Source organism: Fusarium odoratissimum (assembly GCF_000260195.1).
Source record: "Fusarium odoratissimum NRRL 54006 unplaced genomic scaffold supercont1.27, whole genome shotgun sequence".
In the NCBI taxonomy this organism is placed as follows: domain Eukaryota; kingdom Fungi; phylum Ascomycota; class Sordariomycetes; order Hypocreales; family Nectriaceae; genus Fusarium; species Fusarium odoratissimum.
Window position 1 is genome coordinate 200,355 of NW_022158711.1, and position 13,690 is coordinate 214,044.

Sequence of the window (13,690 nt, forward strand, 5' to 3'; positions counted from 1 at the left end):
TTCCTTGACTTCCTTCTTATTTCCGCATTGACTTCAATGATATTGTTTGCTGAGACTCTGTTCCATGATCCACTCTGCGAAATTAAGGATGCGGCACGGACTTGGTCGCGTGAAGACGCCCTGTTTTATTTTTCGCATTTGCTGACATCCTCATTCTCGCCGCTGCAAGAACTCAATCATTTGTATACTTGATTAAACAACATAAAACTTCGCCTCTGTGTTATCATACGCAACATCCAGGCCGCATCGTCTTCAATTATTGACATCTTCCATCAAGCCACAACACTATCAGAATGTCAACATCAGTCAAAGAGCTGCTCCTCGTCCCCTCAGACGCCATGACTCTTCATGGAAAAGTCATAGGCGCAGACGCGACAGCAACAACATATCTTCTCAACTGTCCACCCGACGCCGAGAGCTGTGAAAGAAACGGCCAAACTATCACCCTGGGTCCATGGGCCGAGAAAGCCCTCGCCTCAAGCGCAGACCCAACAGGAACCATGGATGTAGTCATCACGGAGCCACAAGATGGTACAAAGTGGTTTTACTCGCTCCACTGTGAGATGAGCAGATCTGTTGCACAGGACTGCACCATGATTAACAGACCGGCTAATGGTCCCTCGACAATTGGACCAAAGACCTACAAGGAACAGTCGGATTTGAGGGAGATTTATGGTCCGACGTTTGAGTATGGGAGAGTTACGCTTACTGCTGGGTTGGAGAAGCTCAAGAGTGAATATCCGACTACTACTACGGCGACGGGTGAAGCTGAGGGTACGGAATCCGTTTCTAAGGAAACAGGCAGTTCTACGGCCACCGCTGATGCCCCGGCGGAGTCGAATGGCGGTTCGAGACTTTTGAGATTTTCTTTGGCTGCAGGATGCGCTGGACTGCTTGCCACAATGGCTTTGTCGTTGTGAGCATCTCTTGCTCCTGTCGATGGGAAAGTGGCGAGACAGCTACATTCACTGCTGTACTCAACGCAGACAAGATGCGTAATCTACAAGGAAAATGTACTAGAAATTTAGAAACCTTGGACTATTGAACAAGGAGATGTAATGTTAGAGTAGTTACTGATCACCGCTTTGAATAAGGCCGCGTTCGTGAAGAGCAGGAATAGCGTACCACTCAACCCATTCAGTACATTTCCAAAGAGGCTTACGCTCTTCTCCATCGGTATAAAAAACATATTCATAACCGCCAACCTTTTCCTTAAAAGGCTCAACGCGGCCTTGGTTCTTCGGGTTTGACGCTTTTTGCTGAGGCGGAGTCGGCAGTGACGCGAGAACCGAACTCCACTGTTGTGGATGGACGTCGGAGCCAGTATAGCCCAGCAATTCTTTAGAATAGAAGCCTTCTAATTGAGCGGGATCAGGTGAATCTCTACTCTCGTAGCTCATTCCGTTTGCTGATGTGACGTCGCCAGTGACATGGTACAGAGTACCAAAGCCATTGTCGCTGGTTTCGACGAATATGGCGTGATGGAAGCGACCGGGCGGCATGTGCGGATCTGGAAGGGCCATATGCGATTTGACTTTGTAAACTGGATAGCGATTGGAAGCCATGATGGCAGTGCGAAAGCGGTGAGGAGGTGATGTCATGTCTGGTTGACGAGAGTTATGAAGATCAGTCATCCGGCTTCCGCGGCACGGGCCAACTAGCCTTACCGAAGGTCAACACAACGGCCGCGCTCTGTATCCCGAAGGCGACATAGACGTGGTAGTTTCTACGCCATGCTTTTAGATCCTTCAGTCATGGTCCTGGGGTTGACAAACAACCATAAAATCAGAGGAAGAACCCGAGGTCTACAACTGGGGACCTGTTGGCATGATATGAGTACAGGACCGAGGTTGCCATGCATTGGGAGTCAATACGCCGGTGCTCATCATATCCGAGTGACCCTCACCGCCTGCGAATCATGGCGAGAAGATGCCCTCCTGCGCATGTATTGACGATACAACGCACCTTTTGGTCATGACATTTATAAGATCTACGAGTGATTCACTCATCGACAAAAGATCCATTGTTATCTAATATTTCCGATCCCCTCCCGAAGTCTCATTCATCCGCGATGAACGGGTTTCTCGGCCTCCGGATATGACTATGCTGGTGTTGAGGCGCATTCGGCATTCCCGAAAACCTTTTTAGTGGAGCGAGGCTGTGTACCGTCTCTCGGAAAAGCGGCTCACGCACGATTAGCGAGGCCAAGACGAAGCTTATAACACAATATGATAGGGCTACTTATACGCGGTGATACATGTGATTGGGACTTTGGTTCTGCATCGTGGTGGGTTGTAACGATGCTAAGATGATAGTGCCAGAAGGTCAAAGATCTCTGGTTAACTTCGAACGAGAGGTGGATTATGCTTTTGCCAAGGCCGAGTTATCCTGTAGATCTCCTTACCACTATGCAGGTGCTATTCGGCATTCGAGGAGAAAGTTCCATTATGGTCTTTTGAGGGGTTTGCTCCGGTGAGTGTTCGACAACCCTGAGCCCCCTTAGCAAGAGTGACGTAATCAATCACTTCACCATTCAGGCTAATTGTCAAACTCCTGGCCAAAACGACCAGTGATACTGCTTGTTGAACTCTTTTCGATTGGCTCATTCAACTCTTTCTTTCGCGGTATGAACGTTAATGCAGCCTTTCCGTCTTCCCGTGAGTCGTAGTCCGCGGAGCGCACGTGCTCCGCCACGAAACAACACCCCAATGATCTCGGGAGTCTGTTTCTCAAGGCTATCCTGGGCTTGGCCTAGCGACCAAACTCAAAAGTATAACTTCGATTTGGCGGTGATTACCAAAAGTTACAAAGCTGAAGTGGGGCCAGTATAGTCCCGGCCGTAGTCATCTTATACGGGATAGCGTTTATGGTTGTCTATAGGCTTTCACATACGCTTAAACACCATCAAGTCGATGTGAATAACTACCTACCTGCGACAGTTTTGAGAGCTTCAAGTACGGGGACTGCAGCGTCGCAGAGTACTCACCGTTCCGAGCCAAGCGTTCCGAGCTCCGGGACTAGTTCCGACAATGCGGAACGGACAGCAGATCATGATACTCCCTTCATCCTTGGCAGTATCAGCCCTTAAACGATCTTGAAGACTGTTTCGTCCAGAGATGCAGTGTCATGTTGTTTTACAATAGTTCCGCTAGTCACATATCCTTTTCATCACGGACAATTTTCCCAAACAGGCTCGCCGTTCAGCGATACCTCACAATGCAGCGTGATTCCATCACAAATCGAGCATCAAATTACAATTGGGATGTTCTCGACCTGCAAAGCCCCTGGGAGCCGCGTAATTCATCTCGATTTCTGCCTCTTTAATTCAGCCTTATCGGCACTCAACAGCCGAAAACGTGCATGCCAAGATGCTCAGTTTCAGGTGAATTGGGAGGCACTGTCAAATATGCATGATTCTTCCAGCGAAACAAACGAAGTGTATCATTGAGGCTTACGCAGTTGCTACCAAAAGTGACTTTGCCCGGTATGACACAGACAGTTCCAGATGCTGTGAGACCCACGTTTCAGCCGAGCTTTTCTCTCTGATTCGCTGCGTCGTAAAAGCAGGGATCAAGACCCTGCTAGCGCTGTACTGCGCCTCTTGGCGTCTCCACACTGCTACATGTTGATATTTCCCTGTACGAAGTGCACCATCCAACAGCATCAAAATTCTCTCGCTTTCCCTGCTTTGCTTTGTCCTTTTTGATCAAGTTTCTCGTAACAAGGAAGGAAGAGAAAATGACTACGTCGACGAACCAGCTCGTAATCTTGCCCAAGAAGGTCAAATGGCAGCGCGCCTCCAGACCCAAAGTTCGCACTGGCTGTTTAACCTGGTATGTCCCCCGTTGCAAATGGCTGATTGACGAATCAGAGACTAATATTAGATGTAGCAAGTACGTATTTCTGTTTTAATTGGGCGGCGAACTGCTTCTAATCACTGTGTTATTGTAGAGTTAGGCATTTGAAGTGTGATGAGGAGAAGCCGACATGTCGCCGCTGTCGCGATGGCCGTGTCAAATGCGACGGTTATGCAACGCCCACCAAGAACCAGATCCAGCAACGCGCTTCAATGCCCGTCACTGGATACACCGTCTCATCTCTCAACCCTCGTATAGCCGATACATCCATTGAGAACTGTTATTTTCACCACTTTCACCACTGGACCTCCACCCAACTCACCTGCTGTCCCGGCTCGTCAAACTTCTACCTCACTTATGTCCTCCCTCTTGCGCATTCATGCGAACCTATTAAGCATGCCATCATCGCCGTTGGTGCCGCGCATAGGTTCTACATGGCGGGCCAAGAGACGTGCTCTCCACTCCAGCAGCTGAAAAGCTTGGCTATGCAGCAGTACAACAAATCCATCCAGCGTATTATACCCCACATGTCGATGGATTCTGCATTCGACCTGCAGTGTACTCTGGTGTGCTGTTTGTTATTTGTTGCGTTTGAGGGTATCACTGGTCGGTATGCCGAATCGATTCGACATATTCGCGCTGGAACGAAACTGCTCTCGTCGCCTCTTCTGATCAATAGTGCGAAGGAGCAGAAGATGGCGAGGAAGCTTACGGAGATGTTTGCGAATCTTGGCGTTGAAGCTTCGATGTTTTTGGAGGATACCATCATTCCGGATATTCACTCTGGCTGTCTTGATGTTTTGCAGTGCGGCGATGGGTCGGACCAGCCTTTCCAGGACCTCGATGAAGCAGCTAGCTTCTTGCGCAAACTCGACGTCGAGACCGTGGACATCATTTCGCAAACGCCATATACATATTCGATGAATGACGACGGCCGAATTGAGATGTGTACCCTCGAAGGACCAGAGAAGCAGGAACTCGAAGCGAAATGGGAAGAGATGGATGCTAAGTTCGAAGTCTGGAGTTCGCGATTCGAGTTGACAAAGAAACACATCGCGACATGGGAATGTCAAGAATTGACATCCCCCCAACTCACATACCTCAACCTCCAACAAGCGTTCTGGCGAATGGGCATGTCCTGCGGTCCCGAAGACCTCTCCGAACCAACCCCCGACACCGCCGAAGCATTCCTCAACGCCGCCGAGATCTTCTCCCAGCGCCTAATAACACCCGGCCAACCAAGTTTCTCCCTCGACGGCGATTTGATTTCTGGTCTTTCGGTAGTTGTATGGTCGTGCACTGAAGGGCCGCATCGTGCTAGAGCGCTGGATCTGCTGCGACGCTTGAATAGACGTGAGGGTATCTGGGATAGTAAGGAGATCGTGGAGATGCATGAGGCTGCGCTGGCGTTAGATGATCCCAAGTTATGGTACAATATGGAGATTCCGGGTGGTGTGCCGGGGTATGTTGCTGAGTTGGCGAAGATTTCGCCGAGGTTTGGTTTACATCGCTCGGGACTATTGATACCGGATTTTGAGTGCATTTAAGTCAGATTAGTAAGGAGAGTAATGCTTTTAGTAATATCCCGTGCGCCTGATAGTCACTGCTCGAGTAAAATAAACATAATCATTACATTACATTACATTACTTGCAGAATTGATGAGTCTTGGCTGTGAGAAATTAACTTGTTGTGATGCTTATCTTACGATCCCCAGCGTCATCTTGTCAGATTCAACTACTACGTCATTGGCTGCACACACGAGATACAAATGCCCCTCTTCCCAACGCCTGATGCAAATATCTTTCTACATCCAGTGAACTTGACCTGCTGACGAAATCAATCCACCAAAGCCTCTGCTTCCATTGATCAACATGTCTCAGCTCGAGCGCTCCCTCAAAGCAACCAGTCTCTCAGAGACACTTAGTACCTATGATGAATGGGCAAACACCTACAACCAGGATGTCGAGAAAGAAGAATACGTCGCTCCCCAACTCGCGTCTCAAGATTTAGTCACCCATCTCGGCACTCAAATCTCCTCAGCTAAAATTCTCGACGCCGGCTGCGGAACAGGCCTCGTCGGCGAAGCGCTCACAAAGCTCGGTGCTTCAAACCTTCACGGAATCGACCTAAGTCCCGGTATGCTTGAAGTCGCTGAGCGAACAGGCGTGTACCAATCACTCAATGTCGCCAACCTCGCCGAAACGCTTGATATCCCCTCACAGAGTTATGATGCGGTCATTTGTGTTGGGACTATGACGGAGGGTCATGTTGGACCCGAGGCTTTTGATGAGTTTGTGAGAGTTAGCAAGGCTGGTGGCGTTATTGTCTCGACGATTCGGGAGTCGGTTTGGCAGGCGAAGGGGTATGAGGCCAAGGTCAATGGACTAGCTGATAAGGGGAGGGTAAAGGTTGTAGCGAGGAAGAGGGAACATCAGAGGATTGGAGCTGGTGTTTATGCGTATTTTGTTGTTCTAGAGGTTCAGTAGGTCCACGATGACGATAACCTTTTCAGCTCAACTTGGGCTATTACAGGTAGTTATTACACTACCTCCAGATAATATTTGAGACGTCTTGTTAAAAGCTCATATGCCTGTTTTCTGGCGGTTGCATCGCGGGAAACATCTCGTAGCCACATGATAGGGATGGTGATGTTGTAGGCTGACTACAATCTGGCTCACGTCAGATCAAGGTGCCATTGAGAATAATGCGCGACATACGACAAGCAAGGAGATAGGTCATCACCGAGGTGATAGGTTCAATCCGTTATCGAACGTGTTACTTCTAGACTGGATGAAGATTAATGAGAATGCATGTCAAGCTGAGTCACGAAGATGAGATATTGTGTACCCATGAGATGACCCGAATGAAACAGGGGATGCGGTCGTGTTACATAAGGCCCATGTCTATAAATGAGAGGCTCTTGTATAAGACAATACTGCATATCCCTGAGGAATAGCAACTAGACTTGAGGTTCTTTTGTCTTTCAAAGTGAGTCAATCCCATGACTCAGGCGCAATTAATTCGCGTCGAGAATCGATCACCACTTCACCATCGCGAATCTGGGTCGTGAGTCATGAGCCATCGCCAAATAGGAAGGTGAAAGTGGAGGCGCCATGCATGCTTACCCTGCGCTTAGATACGTGCCGGATTCCCGATGAGATAAACGACAATCAACGACTACATAAACCACAAAGACAAACCTCAATCATCTTTTTCTTTCTATCAATCATCGTCATCATGGACATCTCAAGCGTGACCAAGGCGTTCCAATCGGAACGTCTTATCTACCGCTCCCCTGAAGACAATGACAAAGACAAAGAATTCTTCTTCAAGCATATTGAGAACGACCCCGTTGCAAAAGCCCTCGCAGATCCCTCCATTCTTCGTCCCAAGAACAAAAAAGGCGTTGAAGACTTCCTGACAGAGTTCCAAAAGTCCGTTCTGGCGGTTGTCCTGTGTCTTTCTCCCGAAGAAGCCAAACAACAGAACATTGAAAGCTCAGAACCAGTCCCCATCGGCTTCATATGTATCGGCTGGGGCGGCACTCCCAAGAATCGCGAACAGCATCGGGGTACTCATATTGGTATTGTCATCGCGGACGCGTTTAGGAACAAGGGATATGGAGGGGAGAGCATCAATTGGGCGCTGGATTGGGCTTTTAGGTTTGGTGGCTATCATCGTGTTGGCATTGGCACTTTTGGGTTCAACGAGCGGGGGCAGCATCTGTATAACAAGTTGGGATTTGTGGAGGAGGGGAGGAGTAGAGAGGCGATTTGGTTTGATAGGCAATGGTGGGATATGATTGAGTATGGAATGCTGGAGCACGAATGGGAAGCCTTGAGGGCGAAGTCAAAGCTTGATCATTAGTGGATATCTATAGAGTTGATGCAGAAGGTTAGAGAGAGATACAATAACTCGCAATTGTAATTTAACAGCCAGTCGCGGCCAATATTCTTGATTAGTCACTATTTACACTCTGAGGGTTATTTTACAGAGGCCAATGAGAGCATGCATAAACCGTTACTCTATCGTCAGCCATACGTGGTGTTTATATGCTTTCAGCCACAGATCCCAACTGCAAATAACACAACTGTCTCATAGTTTAGACATTGTACTACAATGCTTGATGCCAAAAAAAGGAAAACCCTATTTTGTGACTTTTGCCCCTTAGAGAGGTATATAATGCTGCTTCCAGTCTCGAGGTAACTCATTGCTGCCCGCTCTTCGATTCTGACAACAAGATCTATCACTAGTCGCTATTGATCCGACAACATCGCTACATCTCGCTTCAAGCCACGAAAGATTTAACTCCATCGATCAATAGCGAGAATGTGTCTCAGATGCGCTCTCTGCGGAATTTGCACCCCCTCCCCTCAGCATCATGAAGAACAAGAACAGGTTTGGTATCGCGAGATCTTCGCAGGTAACAAAATCCCGTCAGTAGCCGAATCCCCATTGACCTTCTACAGTCCAGTGCGAAAAAGACCAGTCGCAGTTCTCACTCACGCCTATCGGATATGTTGAAGATGGGTCATTGGAATTGGAACCACATCCAAGAATTCGTCCGACTAAAGGATTCATCGTTCATCAAACATGTTGGCAGATATTCCAAGACCAGATGTTCCTGAAGTCGGGGCGACGCTACGAAACAGAAGAGCTCTCCAAGGTTCTTTCTGACTTCATTCAAAGTATGCCTAGACATGGCGGCGGCTGGAAGTGGATATCATACCTTTGTGCCGAGAATGAACAAGCGCTGGCTCAGGCAACGGACAGAGAAGGCCCCACTGAAGGTTGGGCTTTTTTGAAAGCCGATCCTGGCAGAATAGTGACCTATCCGAATTTTTGTCGCTTTCTAGACGGAGGCACTTATGGTACTAATCATACAGGAACATCATCGGACTGTTTCTCCAAGCTGTCTACTGAGTTGAACCATTGTATGATTGATTTTCTTGATACCACGTCTTTTTGCAACCTGAGGCTTTCATCAACAACCATTGCGAATCTAACCAAGCCTACCGAGTTACCTCAGACATTCTGGGCTAGCCGTTTCTCTCACGATCACGAAATGAATTTCTTTCCAGTGGATCACAATAGAACAGAGACATGGCGGGATCTGTACTTCGACCTGAAGCATTCTCTGCATGACAACTCTTCAAGAGGACACATGCGCCATCGGCAACAGATCTGGAACGGCTTAGAAAACATCACCCACTGTATGATCTCTATGCTTCGCCAGCGGCCGCGCTTGGAGAAGACAGCTCGTTGTAGACAGAAACTGGTTTCCTTGGGATACGAGATGACTCAGAAGACACAGGGACTTAAAGGGGTGCCATGTTCGAGCCCTTCAAAGGGTATTCAAGTCAGAGGCTCGCGGTATCTGAACCTGCGACTTGGCGGCTTGGGTAATGAGGAGGTGAGAATCTCGGTGTCCAGAGTGTATCTCGATAAGAGAGATTATATATGCGGGTTTCGGGCAAGAAGACTAGACGGAGCTGAGAACTTTCGCATCGGCTTGATTCAGCCTGACGCGGAAACACATTTCAGCCTCAGATCATCGGATCAAGTCATAGCTGTTCATGTGGCGAGTACCTTTGGTGGTTTAGTTGGTCTTGCTTTTCGGATCAAGGATGAGCTTGGCGGGGTGTCATGGAAGCTCATGGGTAAAGTTGACAAACCTGACGATTATGTTGGCATAAAAATGCTAAAGCCGCAAAATGGCCCCTACATAAGTGGACTGTTACTTGGGCTTGACGTAGGTTTTATCTGAACTTTACTAATGGAGTAACTAACGAGTTGCCAGGCTTGTAAGGTCGTTTCTGTCCAGCTGGTCGAGAAGCTAGGCGACGTCCCTACCATCCACACGCCAACAACTTCCGAACAACTTCTATGGCACCCTGCAGCTCCCCAACCCGACGTGGCGACTGTAAAACCTCCCACCGTTGATACAGCCTCACCACAGCCAGCCTTCATCTTGAACATGGACTTTGGCGGCCCAAGTGGTTCACTTCTTCCACTCCTGAACCGGGTTGCCATATTTGTTGATAGTAGCGTTACTTTCAGTATCAGAGGCCTAGGCTTCTACTACACTGACGGAACAGAACGGGAGTTTGGCATTCGCGAAATCTGGGACGATTCAAGAGAACGATTCTTGGCCATTGAACAGTCTCTGTCTATCAATGGACCGGCCGGTGAGAGAATTACTGGTGTTGGGTTCCAAACCCTTCGTTTCCACCGGGAGCATGCTGTGCTTTTTGCCTACTCTCTCATGGTACGTAGCAGAAATCATTCCGGGATTGATGTCAGCTGATGATCTGTGTGCAATGCAGATAACTACCAGCTTTGGACGACGTTTGAAGGCGACTAATAAGGGTATGCCCTGGGAATATCCTGAAGATGGCTCGTCTGAATGGCATAACCTTGTTTCACCTCACGGAGAGATTATAACTGGGTTTCTGGCACATCCTTATGTGAGTATTGAGTCCCTTTTTGTTATCTTGAGCTTCGAGATACTGACTTGTATCTGCCAAGATGAGTACATCGTTGTGCACCGTAGAATCTTTCGGATTGGCACATCTCGACCATCGAGACTCGTTTCAGCTTGATTCGCCTCCAAGTACGTTCAGCTACGACCAAGAGGAAGCTCGGTCGCGGATAGATCCTTACTCTAATTGGTCGATGGACCGATTCCCATCGTCGACTGTACGCCTCAACGGCGTCAAGCGCGTAGGGATCTCTTGCGGAAGAACAGGGCGTAACCGACTGCCACATCACGTGTCTGGTTTCTGTTTCGAATTCTGGGACGGAAGATCGCCGGTCTACATTGGGCAGTGGTTCCACGAGATTGACCATCTTGACCTTGATGAAGGTGATAGGATAACGGATCTCACTCTCTGGGAGGAAGTAGAGATTGAGGATGATGGTTCCACCAGCCATTTTGGAAATAAAAAGTTTACCGGAGTGCGGATCGAAAAGTCTGGTGCTGAACCAAACGCTGTTGAAGTACACCCTGGGTTACATGGCGATATGATCGAAGCACGTCATGCGGAGAGTCACTTTGAGAGATTGGTAAGTCATAGATGATGATTTAAGACGCAAGACTAATCATTCCAGGACGGCTTTGTCTGGTCGCTGTACCTTAAGGGTGACAGTTTTGAGGCTAGGACGAAACCTACAAAGTTGGCTAAAGGTGATCTGTGCAGAGAGTTTAATGAACACCAAATAGTATCCACAGATTGCAACAGGCTCTTCTGGAGATTACAAGATAAAGAGGGAAGCTGGACGAGTGTTTCTCAGATAACAGCCTTCTTCAACCCTCTATACCAACGGCTCTGCGGTATGGAGTTTATGTACAGAGATGGCCAGCTGAAGCGCGCTGGCTATACCAAGGGAACCAAAGCAACGCTTACCCTTGATCGAGATGAAGAGGTCACAGGCGCAACTTGGAGACCTAGGAGAGAGCACGGTAGTGACGAGCTTTCTGTAAGTGTGTTGAAACTTCCCGGAGTAACCTAGCTAACGAGTAAAGTTTCATATGGGACCTGGAAGAACAGTGCTGATGTCCTGCAATGAAACAAAGGTGGACGAGGAGGAGCATGTCTTGGACAGTAAGAACCAATGTCAGGTTTGCAAGACCCTTTGGCATATGTGTGAAGCGCGGGAGAGAAGAATGCCCCAGGGCGTGATGGAGTGTGTCGGGGTGTTTCTGAAAATCCAAAGAGATTTTAAACCCAAGGTCGTTTGTCACGTCTTTGGGCCGGCTTATGTGAAGATATCAGATGAGTTGAGGGACTCATGGAATGATCAAGAGGCTGTGTAAGAGGACAATAGAGGGATCATAGGCGTTTAGGGATCAATGGACAGATGGGTTTGAGATTCTGGCTATCAATCTGAACACCAAGTATAAACACACAATCTCCTGCATTTTTGGTACCAGTATCAAACCTCAGTTTCCTTGATGATACGCCCCTCAGAGTCATCAGCGTACGCATCAACCTTGGTGTCAGCAAACTTCCTAGCTGCAGTCTTGTTGGCGAAAAGAATGTCAATCTCCTCAAACGTCCGTCCCTTTACAATGTTAGCACTCCGATATCCGGAGATGACGGGAAAGACATACCTTTGTTTCGGGAAGGCGGAAGTAGGCCCAGGTGAAGGTCAAGAGAGAAAGTCCAGCCTAAATGATGTCAGAGGGGAAGAGAACCTGAGTATCTCGAGACTCACCCAGAAGTAGCCGACTTTGCCCTTCCAGTTGCCCTCAGTAGGATTGATCATGTAAGGACCATACGTGCCGTTGAGAATCTGCGAGATGTAGTAGGCAATACGAGCAAGACAGATACTCTTACTGCGAACACTGACAGCTGGTATCTCACCAATGATGGCATAGCAAACAGGTCCGATGGTAGCGTAGAACACAATCTCCCAAATTAGAACAACGCCAGCTTGGCCAAAACTGACAGCTTGAGTCTGGGGAACGCTGGCGAGAATACCGATGATAAGCATAAGGGCTGTGCAGATGCCACAGGCCCAGACATATAAGGCTCGTCTGCCGATGCGGTAGATGAGAAACCAGGATATGATGACGCCCACGGAAGCAAGGCCGAGTGCACCTGTTGCGAACTTGAAGGAGTTGCTGGGGTCGACGCCTGCTTGGACAAAGAAGTAGGTAGGTGTACCACCGATACCGACACCAGTTGTATTCTGCGCGACGAATACAAGACAGACGATCTCAGTGCGTCGAAGGTTGATACCCTTGAAACAGTCGAGGTAGCTTGATCCCTTGGTATGTTCACTCTCGATCTTATTCGTGTGAACAATCATGGCAAGTTGCTTATCCAGATCCTCATCCGTCTTACTGCTCTTTGCGGAAATACGTCTCAAAACGCCCTTCGCTTCATCAAGACGGTTCTTCTTCGCCAGCCAGTACGGCGATTCAGGCGTGAACCAGAGAACAATAATGAGAGGAATAGGCCAAATCCACTGTATAGCGAAGGGCAGACGGTATGCCCATTGTGTTGAGTTCTCGGAAAAGCTGAATAAGACGCCGGCGGCGAGGAGTTGGCCGAGAGCCCAGCAGAGACAAACGTAATTGGCGAGATAGCCCCGAAGAGCCATAGGACAAATCTCTGAAGCGTAAGCAGGAGCCATCGTTGCGAAAACACCCCAAGGTAAACCGCAGAGGATAGATCCTGCAAGAAGCATAGGAAGATCATGCGCAAAGAAAGTAATGAAAATGAATCCCGTAACAGCAACAAGAGACGCCACAAGGGTACGACGATATCCGAACCGCTCCGTAAGCCACCCATTAGCAAAAGCCCCAATGATAGTCCCGACTGCAGTTCCATTCCCAAGGCCAGCCTGCCACGGTCCGGAAATCTGATAGCCGAGTTTATCGCCGTACCAATCACCATACGCTTTCTGAAAAGCCGGTTGGGCCATGAGATTGCCGATGAGGACAATGTCGTAGCCTTCCATAATGATGGACGATGATAGGAGGAATGACCATGCTATGGCGCCCGGGTAAGCCTTTATAGCTTGCCAGAGGGACATGTTGCGGTCGATGGAGGCGCCTTGTTCGCCTTGGACGTGGCTCCATTCTTTTTGGGAGGTGACATCTTGTTCGATGTGGTCGATGCTTTGTTTCTCGTGGAGAGACATTGCAGTAATGATGGTGATGGTGATGGTGATGGAGGGAATTGAAGGATCGTCGGGTGTTTAAGTATTGGATTCTTCACATCGTGCCAAGATCGTCACCCCATGGGGAAGGGGAAGGAGATTAGGTTTGATGATCTTTGCGGGGGATCGATAGCACTTTGCGGTCCAATTGGAGGCTGTCTCC

At 48.6% G+C, this 13,690-nt stretch overlaps 7 protein-coding genes across 8 annotated transcripts; 5 read left to right on the forward strand and 2 right to left on the reverse strand.

The window, feature by feature from the left end:
- Position 1: 1 nt before the first annotated feature.
- On the reverse strand, positions 2–1,704 carry FOIG_12557 (uncharacterized protein). Its single transcript, XM_031213470.1, has one exon. It carries the CDS (start codon positions 1,632–1,634, stop codon positions 1,071–1,073), a length of 564 nt encoding a protein of 187 aa, XP_031056801.1. The 5' UTR covers positions 1,635–1,704; the 3' UTR covers positions 2–1,070.
- On the forward strand, positions 294–920 carry FOIG_12558 (uncharacterized protein; the record flags this gene model as incomplete). The annotated part of the gene is made up of 1 exon (XM_031213471.1): positions 294–920. One exon carries the CDS (start codon positions 294–296, stop codon positions 918–920), a length of 627 nt encoding a protein of 208 aa, XP_031056802.1.
- Positions 1,705–3,642: 1,938 nt separating the features above from the next.
- Positions 3,643–5,496, forward strand: FOIG_12559 (uncharacterized protein). 2 transcript variants are annotated; one of them, XM_031213472.1, is made up of 2 exons: positions 3,643–3,893; positions 3,952–5,496. In XM_031213472.1, the coding sequence occupies exons 1-2, from the start codon at positions 3,739–3,741 to the stop codon at positions 5,402–5,404; spliced, it is 1,608 nt and encodes a 535-aa protein (XP_031056803.1). In that variant the 5' UTR covers positions 3,643–3,738; the 3' UTR covers positions 5,405–5,496. The 2 variants fall into 2 exon arrangements, with proteins under 2 accessions (XP_031056803.1, XP_031056804.1); XM_031213473.1 differs by having other exon boundaries at positions 3,643–3,833; positions 3,891–5,496.
- A 116-nt stretch (positions 5,497–5,612) lies between these two features.
- Positions 5,613–6,545, forward strand: FOIG_12560 (uncharacterized protein). Its single transcript, XM_031213474.1, has one exon. It carries the CDS (start codon positions 5,730–5,732, stop codon positions 6,342–6,344), a length of 615 nt encoding a protein of 204 aa, XP_031056805.1. The 5' UTR covers positions 5,613–5,729; the 3' UTR covers positions 6,345–6,545.
- A 268-nt stretch (positions 6,546–6,813) lies between these two features.
- Positions 6,814–7,881, forward strand: FOIG_12561 (uncharacterized protein). The gene is made up of 2 exons (XM_031213475.1): positions 6,814–6,924; positions 6,995–7,881. The coding sequence occupies exon 2, from the start codon at positions 7,096–7,098 to the stop codon at positions 7,723–7,725; it is 630 nt and encodes a 209-aa protein (XP_031056806.1). The 5' UTR covers positions 6,814–6,924; positions 6,995–7,095; the 3' UTR covers positions 7,726–7,881.
- A 1,042-nt stretch (positions 7,882–8,923) lies between these two features.
- Positions 8,924–11,370, forward strand: FOIG_12562 (uncharacterized protein; the record flags this gene model as incomplete). Its single annotated transcript, XM_031213476.1, has 5 exons — positions 8,924–9,610; positions 9,659–10,126; positions 10,185–10,325; positions 10,387–10,923; positions 10,969–11,370. The coding sequence occupies 5 exons, from the start codon at positions 8,924–8,926 to the stop codon at positions 11,368–11,370; spliced, it is 2,235 nt and encodes a 744-aa protein (XP_031056807.1).
- A 423-nt stretch (positions 11,371–11,793) lies between these two features.
- FOIG_12563 (uncharacterized protein) lies at positions 11,794–13,601 on the reverse strand (the record flags this gene model as incomplete). Its single annotated transcript, XM_031213477.1, has 3 exons — positions 12,076–13,601; positions 11,972–12,028; positions 11,794–11,922 (listed from the first exon to the last, which is right to left on the reverse strand). The coding sequence occupies exons 1-3, from the start codon at positions 13,507–13,509 to the stop codon at positions 11,794–11,796; spliced, it is 1,620 nt and encodes a 539-aa protein (XP_031056808.1). The 5' UTR covers positions 13,510–13,601.
- Between the last annotated feature and the right edge of the window lie 89 nt (positions 13,602–13,690).

Excerpts from the sequence above, each read along its gene's own strand:
- FOIG_12557 (XM_031213470.1), bottom strand. The coding sequence starts at position 1,634 with ATGACTGATCTTCATAACTCTCGTCAACCAGACATGACATCACCTCCT.
- FOIG_12559 (XM_031213472.1), top strand. The coding sequence starts at position 3,739 with ATGACTACGTCGACGAACCAGCTCGTAATCTTGCCCAAGAAGGTCAAA. Across the intron at positions 3,894-3,951 it reads ACTAATATTAGATGTAGCAA|AGTTAGGCATTTGAAGTGTG; the intron begins GTACGTATTTCT and ends GTGTTATTGTAG.
- FOIG_12560 (XM_031213474.1), top strand. The coding sequence starts at position 5,730 with ATGTCTCAGCTCGAGCGCTCCCTCAAAGCAACCAGTCTCTCAGAGACA.
- FOIG_12561 (XM_031213475.1), top strand. The coding sequence starts at position 7,096 with ATGGACATCTCAAGCGTGACCAAGGCGTTCCAATCGGAACGTCTTATC.